The sequence below is a fragment of the Chaetodon auriga genome, chromosome 8, assembly GCF_051107435.1.
Source record: "Chaetodon auriga isolate fChaAug3 chromosome 8, fChaAug3.hap1, whole genome shotgun sequence".
NCBI classification, from domain to species: Eukaryota; Metazoa; Chordata; class Actinopteri; order Chaetodontiformes; family Chaetodontidae; genus Chaetodon; species Chaetodon auriga.
This window is the reverse complement of record NC_135081.1, coordinates 18,988,989-19,001,636: the sequence shown is the minus strand read 5'-3', so window position 1 is coordinate 19,001,636 and position 12,648 is coordinate 18,988,989. Positions and strand designations below refer to the sequence as shown.

General features: G+C 43.6%; 1 protein-coding gene across 1 annotated transcript; it reads right to left on the bottom strand.

The window, feature by feature from the left end:
- Positions 1–412: 412 nt before the first annotated feature.
- iffo1b (intermediate filament family orphan 1b) lies at positions 413–12,612 on the bottom strand. Its single transcript, XM_076736584.1, has 9 exons — positions 11,223–12,612; positions 7,664–7,724; positions 6,490–6,585; positions 6,142–6,282; positions 5,868–6,052; positions 5,643–5,769; positions 4,568–4,657; positions 3,935–4,065; positions 413–3,779 (listed from the first exon to the last, which is right to left on the bottom strand). The coding sequence occupies exons 1-9, from the start codon at positions 12,209–12,211 to the stop codon at positions 3,680–3,682; spliced, it is 1,920 nt and encodes a 639-aa protein (XP_076592699.1). The 5' UTR covers positions 12,212–12,612; the 3' UTR covers positions 413–3,679.
- Positions 12,613–12,648: the final 36 nt, after the last annotated feature.

The following is a 12,648-nucleotide window of genomic DNA, read 5'->3' as shown; positions in this document are numbered from 1 at the left end:
GCTTTCGGACAGCTACTGAAATCTTTCCTCTGAGGAGTTTAAGGGGAACTGCCTCTTTGGTGAAACTGATAACAACTCGAAGACATCTGAAATGTGACAAATGTGTCTCCACAAGGCGCTGCTGTTAGAAATGTCAGTAGTCACTGGTTTAATTTTTAAAATGCATCTCATTTTATCAACTCGTCGTATGATTCAAATCTGAATCTGAAAAGTAAAAGCAGTGAAGAAACTTACTTCAGATCTGCGCTTTAATTTTGTTCGCTCGCATTTTGAGATATCCCGCTGTGAGATTTCCATCGCAAACTCAGCACAATGGAGAGTTTCATTCATGGTGCTCACATTTACTCACTTTCCAGGCAGAAAAGGCTGAATGGAAATACTCAGAAATAACAAATAATCACACCCATTCATGTTGCTGAGTTGCATCTTTTATTCTTTCAGTCTCTCTTGACACATTACATACTGTAGCTCTGCAGCGAAGCTTTTTTTAGCCGAGATTACTGTCTTGATGTTTAAAGCTGCAAAGTCACACATCTGGAAAACTCAAGTCAATACTAGTCAGCAAATTGTTATGAGACACAAATTGAATTAAAGTATTTTGTGGTAAGGCTTTCTCATCTGTAAAGACATGTTTTTTTTTTGTCATTAACTGCCATTGTTTCCATTGGAAAGCAAACAGAACAATCAGGTCATATTTTAATTGAAAACTTTGAGAAGTTTCTTTTCAGATGTGTGACTGTGGACGTTCTCCCGCTGCAGTCTTTGAACACAAGTATGTATTCAAAGCTATAGTTCCTTTACACATATATTATCAAAGCCATCGTACAGTCATTTCGCTAAAGCATTTGCATTTCAGTTGTTCTTTTTTTGTTTAACTTGAGTTATTTTTAAATTGACTTTATTTGGCAACCCCATACACTCATAAAGAAAGAGCACCAATGGAAAAAAGAGCTCCATTGTCATTTAAATATGTACAATTTTCGAGGTGATTATTGTCGAAAGACAGCTCAGTCTCAGATTTCTCTTGCACAGATAAACATCGAATTGAACTTGTAATGTTTCCTTCTTCTTCATGTTGTACATTTGCCCCGGAAGTCTTTTTAAAAACACTCACTATACGGACATAACACCCAAAAACACACACACTGGCACATGCATACATAGAGACTCACTCAGTGCGTGAAAGTAAACCTATACAAAGGGAAATGGTGTGTTTTATGTCTCACGCAATTAATCTCTGACATCCTCCTTCTGTGTTCAAACAGCAGTGAAACGCCGCGATTAGCATTCAGCTGATTCCTACAGCCACACATGCATGAGTTTATACGAGCTTCAAATATGTCCTCCAACCATCTCTACTACTGAAACAAAGTGCGAGTCGCAGGAGAAGCGGAAGAAATACATTTCACCTGGTTCAACCACACAGAAGAAACTACAGCCAGGGCTATATTTAGACAACAGTGGCTGATAATAGAGCAGTGATGGCAGGGGGCGTTCCCCTGATGTGACAATTCCCCGCAGTATGCTAACATATGTTTTACTGTAGCAGTGGGTTGGAGTTAAAGTTCATGGTTAAATGTGCACAGAAAAAAAAAAAACATAAACAAAGTAAAAATGAGGTATGTGTTTGTGTTAACTTCTTATTCTAGTACCCCACCTGCAACATGTAAAAGATGATAAATATGAATAGAAGAAATATAGTTTTCTATTTCCAGCGTGTCAACATTTTTTGTTTTACAAGTAATAGTGCTGATTGTTTCATATACATTTTTGCTTTGCTCTTCCTTTCTATGTGCAAACATTTACAGGCTCAAAAATAGGTTTAGTTATATATATATCAAGCACCTTGGTGAAATAGCTTGGGCAGCTATATTTGATCATTCTTTTTTTTCCAGCAATTTCCTGTTAATTTATAATCTGACCATTTTATTTTGGCACTCAACGGCTAACTTACATTATTTCATGACCATCCCTTTGTTCTACTTTTACTATCCTTACAGGGATTCTGCTCAGCCGCGCCGCTCAGCTCAAACAACACGGAACCCGACTCTAATCCAAGCATTATACTACAGCATTCATACAGTACTGAGAGCCAACACTGACTCCAGATCAGCTTCAAGGGGGTGCAGACTGAATCTTAACCGCACACAAATGGAGACTTTGGCGACATTTAAAACTGATAACACACATGCTTCCCTCTCACACACCTTTAGGATTGTTATGAAGCACCATAATAGAAAATACACACCTCCAACGGTTCTACCCGCGACGTTCAACGCATTTCATGTTTGCTTTTGTTTTGTTCTAGTTATGAAATGTTGTAAACCTTGTTGGTGTTCTAACTTTCCTTGAAAATGCTTCATCTGCTCCTTCTCAGCTATTTATTTTCAACAGCTCCCACTGAGACTGGTTTCTATTCTAGGATGGATTTCTCCGTGTATGAGGGATGCACCCGTCAGTGTGGTTTGATCTCCACCAAAATGATGCTTACAGCCAATATTATAAGTACTGTTAAAATGTATTGTTAACTTGTAGTGGATACAATGTGACACGATGAGCTATTTTGGCCATTTATTCATTGATTACTGAGCGAGGAAATCCACAGTTCATGTCTTAAAATCCTGTTTGGATCCAGCTAATTCACAGCAGATAAAGAAGTGATATCATCATTATGACAGACCACCAAGACCAAAATGTTCTGTTGACTGTTTTCAGTATTGTACCTAATTCATATTGGCAAGAAGGAGGAGGCATGAGACACAACTCTGCTGCTCCAATATACACACACCTAATGTTTTTTCAGAATTTTCTTCTTCTTCTTCTTCTTCTTATTATTATTATTCCACTTTAAGTTTTGCTAAATAAAGCCTAGATTTTATGTTTTATTTATGATTTAAGCTTTGCTCTGCCTGCAGTTTAATCTGTTAGTATGCAGATACAAAGCAAGCTCAGAATCTGCAGCTGTAAGGCAGTAAAATGCTGAATCATGACATCTTATTAGACTTTAAAGACTCAGGCGCATCATTATCAATATCAAACTCCCCAGTCAAACACACTCAGTTAACTCCACCTTAGTTGCATGACTCAAACTGACCTGCTGTCTGTTTTGTTTGCTTCATTTGTTCACTGGAAGAAGGTAAATTATCAGCCTGTGTATCTCTGTGGAGCGGACTTTATGAGCTTCTGGTGACCTTACAGCAGGCATTCGATTGATTAGCTTCAGATGCTCGGGTCATCAAGTGTTCCTTTATTGTGTGTGGAGTGAATAAGTCATGCTATGCTTTCCTGTAGCCTACAGCACTGTGCTGCCTCACCACACAACAAGGGCATCAGCTCGATGACTTACAGTAAATTCAGAATCTGCAACCATCTGAATCTCCACAGCACAATCATAAGATTAACTCCTGCTGTCAAACACAAGATGATGGGGTCCGGCTACAAGGAGACCCCTCGCCTCTGCAGGGCAGTGACATCTGCACGGAGCAGTGATGACAGAAATCCAGATTTGCGTGGCCAGCAGGAAGAATAAACAGTGTGACTCAGTAAAGGAACAGGTCCATATGTAAACATGGTGTTGGTTACATGGTTACAGGTGTGTATTGCGTAGGTGTGGTACTGTAGCTGGACGCAGTGGAGGTCACATGACCGCAGCCGCCATTGCTGCCGGGGTGAGGAAGTGTCAAGATCTCCCAGCGCTCGAGGAAGACGGTGGAGACGCTGAAGACCTGTCGCTCTCTCTCTGGTCACTGTCGTCAGCGGACACAGGTGCTGCAGGGTTACTGTGAGAGACAGAGAACGAAGACGGGCGAAAACAGACCTTCATGTGTTACTCCTCATCTCCTTTTGATGTGGACTGCACTGGATAAACACACAAGACTGACAGACAGTAATGTATGTGTGTGTGTGTGTGTGTGTGTGTGTGTGTGTGTGTTACCTGTCTCCACTCTGTGTGATGAGCCTCCTGCAGGTCTCCATCTGAACATCCAGGCCTCGCTTCATCGAGCACATCTCCATGTACTCGTGCAGATGTCGGTTCATGTCACTCTTCGCTGTGGCCAGTTCCAGCTGGAGTCAGAAGACACGCAGTCAGACATACTCCACATGTGTTTGCCATAAAAATGCTCACTGATGTTTATTTACTGGCTACATGCAGAGAAAATTACTGCTGCTAAGCCTCACTCGGATTTTAAGTCATGTCTAAGTAAAGAATCATTTCTAGAGATGTTTGACTACACATGTGAGAGATTAAATGAAAATCCACAGTACAATGCAGTTTAACAAGAAACAGGAAGGATAAATGCATGTGAAGGGGAATTCATCAGAGCAACATGCCGCAGCATCAAAAGGATGGACATTTCAAAAACCAAAATCTGTGTGTCACTTAATGCTGAGTCATCATATGAATCATCTTTAGTGAATGTGTAGAGCTCTGCACAAACCTCCGACAAGCTGCCCTATTGGGATCTCACTGCACAATGCAAATGGCACGAGAAAAAACAAGTAACACGGAGCATCTTTGATTCAATTAAAAGGTTTGTCATTTAAAAATGTGGAGCAAGTGTCTGACCTCAATCTGGTCAATCGTCTCCTGGTATTCCTTCTCTCGGGACTTGAAAAGACATTCAGTGTCATTAATCACCTTTTCCAGACAGTCCTCCTGGTGGAGAGAGAGAGAGAGGAGAGAGCTTTTCACTACGTCTGCAGCAAACAGAGCACGTGTTTGCGTGCTAATCGTCACGCGATCAGACACTAAGTGAAGTTACACGACTATTAAAGCGCAGCTGGTTTTATGCTCCCATCAGCTCGTATTTCACTGACTAATGCAGCTGCTCCCTTCAAAGGGACAGCAGACTGTTCAAACAGCACACAGCCAGTGAATGAAAACAAACACCTACATGCATTTCTTGGAAACAAACAGATTGTACACCAATACAAACCAGACACTGCATCGGTGTGAGTGTGTGCGTGTGTGTGTGTGTGTGCGCAGTGTTTTGTCCTGAGACGGCCCTGCCACAGCAGAGCTGCGAAGGTCACTGGATTCGACTGCAGATCGGCTCCACTCATGACGTCAGAGATTTAAAAGCTTCCTTGAAATCTGAACCAACACTATCAACACACATGCAGCGTCTATACGAGGGCAAGTGAAAAAAATGTGCGCACACGCACACGCACAAATCCTGCTTTCTCAGTGTCCTCACAGAGAAATATGTCAAGAAAAGCACCGACTGAAGAAGACATTGGTCTGGTTTATAGAAATGATAGAAAAAACAAACATGATGTGCCTGTGTTTGGTTTCACTTGTTTTAATGTGTTTTTAAATGCAATTTTGCATTAAAACGTCTAAATCAATGTTAAATATTTTGTTGAGTTGAGCACTTACTATGTACCTATTTCAAATGTGTCCAACAATGTTCAAACTTAGAGAAATCTGTAATTCTATTGAAGGTAAAGGTGCGTTTCATTCGGTTGAATCAACACCTCTCTGACAGTCAAAGCTTTATAAGCTTCACAAAGTCCGTATTTGTTGCAGCTGCTGTATCGGATTGCATCACTTTGTTTGTCCATGTATTTAGCTCTCGGTCCAATCCTTAAAACCAGAGCTCAGACATCTCACTGGAATAAATCATGTGACCACAGCCTACCTCTCCAGGCGGGTGGGTGGGGTCAGGAGGCAGAGTGCATCCTGGGAAATCCTCCCAAAGAAGCAGCGTCTCTTCAGTCTCCTCCCAGGCCAGACTGTCGCAGTCGTCCTCAAACTCACATTCCCGCCTTCAAATAAAAACAAACGTAGAAAAATAATAATCAGAAGTGCAGGACTGATGGACGCTAACTTTACACTCATCACATTTCATTGTCAGACCACTCACAGGTGGTTCAGCATCCTCTGCATCTCCTCGTTGATCTGATTGGCTGATGAGCCACAGTGCTCTTCCTCTTTGACGACGCCCCCATCACTTTCAGACGTGCTCACGGGTTCGTCGCACTCACTCCCGTTGAAGGACAGGGGCGTCTGTTTCCGGCGGCAGGGATGGGATGTTTGGTTGTTTGGAACCTGCAGGGAAATAATGAGGATCAGACCACAGGAAGTGACCCAGAGGATTTTAGAAAAGAACCAGAGGTGAGACATTAACTTCATGGTACCTGGTACATCTGGATCACATCTTCACAGTTCCTCTGCTGGGCTACGTCACAGAGACGAGCCGTGATATCGATCCTGCGGCAGATGTCCATGTCCACCTTCATGGCTTTCTCCTGGATCTTACTGTCCAACTCCGACAGGTTCTACAGAGACGATGGAGGGAACCAGAACAAAATTAGGCAAAATACTTCCATCTAATGCTTTAGAAATGCTAATTAATCATTGATGTAAATACATTAAGTACTAATGCCTTATGGGTCAGTCAATGCCATCAATATTCAGGTTTGTTTTGTTTTGTACTTTAGTCACTTCATGAGTTGAATTCTATGCGTATGTGACTGTTTACCCACATTGCTCATGAGGCCTTTGAAGAGAACTAGTTCTGCCTTCAGCTGCTGAACTCTGAGAGCCAGCTCATCCTGACAGCCTTCGCTCTCCTGCAGGTCCTGTACACATAAAGGAAGCCATAAAGAACACACATGTATATGTAAGTGCAAACAGGCACACACACACACACGCACAGTGGAGCAGATGCACCTCTGTCTTTATTGGAAATTACAGGCTACATTTTGCAAGCAGAAGTCATCAACAAAATAAAAGCCTAAACCAGCAAACCGCACAAAAACAATGAAAATCCTAAATGCATTATCTCCTCTGGGGAGTTCTAGATTTGTCTGACGGCATCATAATTGTCTCTTTTCCCTGTTCACTTATTCATATGTGCTGCAGCATTGGTCTGGCTCTTTTCAGTCTCAAGTGATGTTTTGCTGCGTGTGGTCTCATCTTAATGTGGTGCTGCCTGCTAAACACAATCAGGTGCAGGTTCCTGGCAATGGTAAGTGTGCGGTCAAATACACAACTATGTGTGAACACATTCACACACCTACCGGCCCACCCCCTCTCACATACACACACTTGCACACAGGAAATCAACAAACCATTTCTTGGTCGGAAGCACAAGTATGTCAATCTACCTGACAGCCGGTGCCAGAGTCAGATCAAAAAATATTCTGTTCTATTCAAAATATCTAACTTTTAAATGGTCCGTGCACGTTAATTAGTTGATGGTCAGAAGTCAAAGAAAAAAGAAAACCAATTACAAAAGAGTGCAATGGCTTTGTATGAGTCAGGACTTGAACTGAACTACTGTAGTAATGATACAGAGGAAACGACAAGTGCCAGCAGAGAGAGAGAGAGCTGCCTCCCACTGTACCAGCTGCACAATACTGTATTTAAACTCATCACTTTAATGAAAACTTCTAAGCTGTTTAACCAATGAGAGGCCAGGAAAACACACAAGGCATGCATGTTCGTGGTATTTTTAGGTTAGCTTTTCAAGCCACAGTGAAGTGACACAAGTGTTATTTTGGTTGTTTTATGAGTCAGATGTGAAGTAAAGGCCGAAAGACATCTTCAGCAAAGACACACTGCATTGTTTGTCTCCAGCCATGTCTACACACACACACACATACACACACACACACACACACACACACACACACACACAGGCCTACATAATGTTACCTCTTGTAGGTCTGTAATTTTCTGTTGCAGATCCATCCTCATAGTGTATTCTTCTTCCCATCTAAGAGAAACATGAATAGAAGAAGCAAACAATCTTTTTAGTCCATGTTTTAATGTAGACGGAGAACAAACAACAACTTCAAAGAACATACAGGCCATGGGCTTCATTAGTGTGCATATATAAACATTTGACTCTATTCGTCCCCACATACAAACGGTCTATTTATGCATTTTCTGGACCTGCGATGAAAAGGATGGACTGAACTACCTGAGGAGGTTAACAATTCCAAAAAGCTATTGGATAATCTTCGAAGGCACACCTGATGATTTCTCACGGCACACTTATGTACTGTGGAACAGTGGTTGGGAACCACTGGTTTAACATCAGTAACCACTCTGGTGGGCAAACTATGTAATGGTGACACAGTTTTTAAACTGCCTCAAACCGAGTTTGGCGTCTCTGTACTGCTGTTGACATATATACACCAATACCAATATATCTGCAAGGCCATGAATCAGCCTGGCTGGCATCTGGCTCAACTGCTGAATCTTCTCATAATAAAACATATCTGACTTGACACTTAACTCGCTTAAAGCTTCCCTGTGGAGTTTTTAGCATCTAGTCGTGCTACAGAGCTGTTTTCAATGAGTGGGTCCCCTTCTTTTTATCTAGTGTGCGCACACAACCACGGGTCATGGTTTCACATTATTCCACTGGCCGACATGTGGCAGAAACATGCAAAGATATGCAGTAATGCAGCGCCAAAGACAGGGAAGAAGAGGACTGCTAGCAAGTAAACATGGATGTAAACAACGGTGGATTTCGAAAAATCTGCCCTGTAAATCTTTCATGAGGAAGGAAACACACTCAACACATTTGTTAGAGGCCAAGGATACAAACAATCCATTTTGGTGAGTAACACTGAATGTAAACAGAGCTTTTGTTTGTTTACAAGAAAACTCCAAAGGGCACCTTTAAAGAAAATCACCATATAAAACTGCAATTTCAGGATCAGTCACCATCGTTTATAAAAGGAAGACTGACATGAGGTTAAACGCTGGCTGCTGGAAATGGAAATTGGATTTCAAGCTGGCTGATTGCCTGTAGATCTGCTAATAAAATGTAAATGCAGTTTCCTTAAATTATATTAGGATACACGTGGCGATACAAGTTGCATGAAACCATCAGGTTTAAATGGGAAAAGTGTGACCGAGTGAGTGAGTGAGTGATTTGCTTATTCGCTCACTGATGAATTGCTTGTTTGATGAATTGTAGCTCAGATGATTGGTCCATGAATCTGAGCTTTAATATACTTAAAAGCCTGAGCACAGACCCGGTATGTGATCTCAGATTCTGTGACTTCATACAGCACACATGCCCAAGGGAAATCCGCCTACTGCAGAGTCTATAGCCTCCAATATAAACGCTGTTTGAAATGCAGAATGCTGCGGCACATTGACACCTTTAGGGAATGCTAAATCTGAAAGAAACTGAGTCATGAAACAGGAGGTGTTGTTGTCGTAGAGGATGCTTGTTTGATCGGTAAGGTGAGAGCACGCAGAAAGCAGAGAAGTGCTTCCTTCTGCAAGCCAAGCCCCCGTCAAGCAGTTACAGCTTGCAGGGCATGGTGCATTGCAGATACAGTGTGGAGCGTGGAGAGGGGGGTGCGCAGTGGGAGCGAAGACAGGCAGAGAGCATGAGAGAGGGAGAGGAAGTGGAGAAAGAGAACATGAAAGTGTGGTGGGTAGAGTGTGGGGAGTGTGGGGCATGAGGGGGGGTAAAGGGGAAAGAGGCTGGGGATGGGAGAAAGAAAAGGGGGATGGGAGAAAGAAAAGTTGTCCTTGAGAAAAAGAACAAAACTGGAATCGATAAAAGAGGAAGAGAAGGATAAAAAAAAAAAAAAGTTTGAAGATAAATGAATTTATGGGTGAGTTTCGGTTTTCAAATAGATCTGAAAATGACACATGAAGGAGCGACTTTCACTTGGGGAAACAGGCTTAAATGTCTCCACTGTCCCACGATAAACTGATGCTCACAGAGGCAGAGAAACAGCCCAGACCCCTTCCAGAAGGCTGATGTGAAACCGGTTTGAACACTGAGTGGGAAGAGGCATGTCACACACCTTAATTCACAGGTAGAGAATCAAAAATGTCATCCTCTCTGCGGGTCTCTACATACGGCTAAAGCTTGTGTCTGATGTCACACACTCTTGGGCTGTCTGTGTCGTCCTCGTCCCTCATTCACAAAGAGCCCACTCAGGATCTCCTCTGCGAAGAATGCATGGCTGCTCATTTGGACCTAATATGAGGGAACTCAGTGATGAATGTGCTGGAACAGGGGGGTTACTGGAGTTCACTCAGGGCAGATAATCCATAACAGTCATGGATCCTTCAAATTCGTGACAGAATTTACAAGATGTGGGCTGTTTTCTCCAAGAATATAAAGGGGAAATCAGGCCTAAAAGAAAGCTCACAGTGTGCTGTCCCTCTGCTCTGCAAACACAGACAGCGTCTCACTAAAGTGGAAATCAGAGCATCAAGATTTGAGCTGGTGATGTCATCGGCTGACACGCTGTTGTTAATTGGTACGCTGACGATGAATAAGTGATGGAGGGTTCAGAGAAGTTTTGTTTGAGATGTGATCCTCGGGAAGCAACGAATGATTATTTTCATTAGGAATTATTAATCTGCAGATTATTTTCTTGATGAACTGCTGTTTTGTCCATAAAATATCAAAAGTATTGTAAAATGGCCATCAGAATTTCCCAAAGTGACCTCTTCAAATTACTTGTTTTGTTCCAAAATGCAAAACATATTCAATTCTCATAGGAAACTGGAACAACAACAACAAGCTACAACCAGCAACTAGAACCACTGGCTGTTTCAGATTAAAGCAATTAATTACAAAAGGCACTGCAATAACAGACTAATCATCTGAGCTCATTTGTAAGTCTTGCAGCTGTGAATCACAAATGTCCATATTACGCCCTGTTAACATCACTATGGGTGCTGTCAAAGCATCAAAGGGTTTGTTTCAGTAAGCGACCTTTCTGGATCACCTCCAGGTTTTGTCTTTTGATGACATCATCATCTTTCATCTTGAGAGACTTCTTTTCCCGAGAGGAAAATCTGCCGTACAATCAGCATGAGCTCTGATCCATGATGGATTTTCCCTAATATTCCTGTAAACTAAAGCCACCCACGGGTGAGTCAAGGTCTCGGGAGCTTTGAAGTGCAACATTTGTGCCACAGACCAATCATCACATGTCTCTATTAAGCTCTGACTTTCATTCTTCTTTATATTTAGCCCATGACGAGTTAATATTTTGGATGTATTTCTAGCAGCAGCACCTGTCTCTGTGGTCAGATGCAGGGTCAGGCTGGAGGTGATGGATGGAGAGGCTTTCTGCTGACTCTGCTTGTGTTGGAGGCAGCTGGTCTGCAGCTGCTTTACGGCCCTGCTCACTCCTCCAAAGAAGAGCATCACACACACTTAAGAAAACTACATGTGCCCTGCAGGCCTGTTACAAGTGTAATAAAAGGATTTCACTCCATTTACCTGCGTTTATACTCGTCTCTCTCCCTCTTCACTTTGGCCAGGACATTATACAGGGCTCTGATCTCAGGGGTGATGGTGTCGATCTGGACCCCGACTCCATCAGGGTGCACCCAGGACACTCCTGGGCTGGTCAGGCGTTCCGCACCGGGGCCGAACTTGCGGGTGTGGTTGTAGGACCAGATGGTGCCCGGTAGGAACCGTGGAGGAGGGTTGGTGGAGCCCCCAAATCCTGCACTAGTGTTGGGGGCAGTTTTAGAACCAGGGGAGTCCACACAGGGAGAGGACTGGCTGATGATGATGGCGGGGTTGCAAGTGGTATTTGTTTGGGTTGAACTGGAGTTTTCTGCAGCTGCAGGCGGGAGGGTTGTTGTGAGTGGGGATGTGAAGAGAGTTGTAGGCCTCCTGGCTGAGTTGTTGGTGTTGTGAAAGGGGAGGGAGCCAGGCCTGAGCGATATGGTCCCCACAAATCCGGTCTGCACACTTGCCTCCTGGGTATGAGCCCTGCTCTCACAGCATCCACCTTGACAGCCCTTGTTGGCATCCAGCGCCTGCTGCAGCTGCTTCTCTAAAATCTTATTTCTGCGCTCTAATTCATGCACTTTTGCCAAAAAGCATCTGAACCTCAGGTTGAGAGTTTTGAGGACGCTGATGTTGGAACCCAAGTCGTTTCTGAGAGCCATGGCTGCGGGAGGATGCGGCACGGCGCGGTGCTGGTAGTGGCTGCTGGGGTTGTGGTGGAGGTAAGCTGAGATCTGTGAGGGTGCGGTGAAGTCAGGCCCCGGCTGATCAGGCCCCGGGACGGGCTGCTCGCCCAGAAGAAGAGACGCCGGGTCCGGTCCACCGAAAACGGTGTCGGGCAGGAGGCCTGAGGGAGAGTCTGGGTGTCCGGGAGCCTGGCTCTGCTGCGGATGCTGTTGGAGATGCGTATTGGCCCCCAACAAAGGATTCATGCTATGGTATGGAAAACTAAAGCGCTGCAGATCTGGCATGAACACGGACGGGAAATATCTTGCTACAACAGAAGACAATGACTTGATAAATAACAAATCGCTGTTAAACGTACCCAAAAGATGTGCGCTCAAAACGCCAGTGTTTACCCGATTATATAACCGTGTCTAAATAAGAATCTTATCCTTAAAGCTGAGAGGTCTTAACGTCGGCTGATGGATCAGTGCGCCTTAACCGTGCGCGACAAAACATCAAAAAGCGACTCCAGGAGGGCTGAGACCAGGGATAGAAAATGCGGCAACACTGGACCTGCGCCTCTGTACGATGTTCTGCAAAATAAACGTAATTAAACGAAGGAAAAGACGCAGAGCGTGAATGAATAACAATGAAATCCAGTGTCACCGCGTCACTGAAGTTCTGGCAACAAGACGTGACCGCAGGCAGGAGAAAGTGCTGCGGGATTGGAAGAGCTCGACTA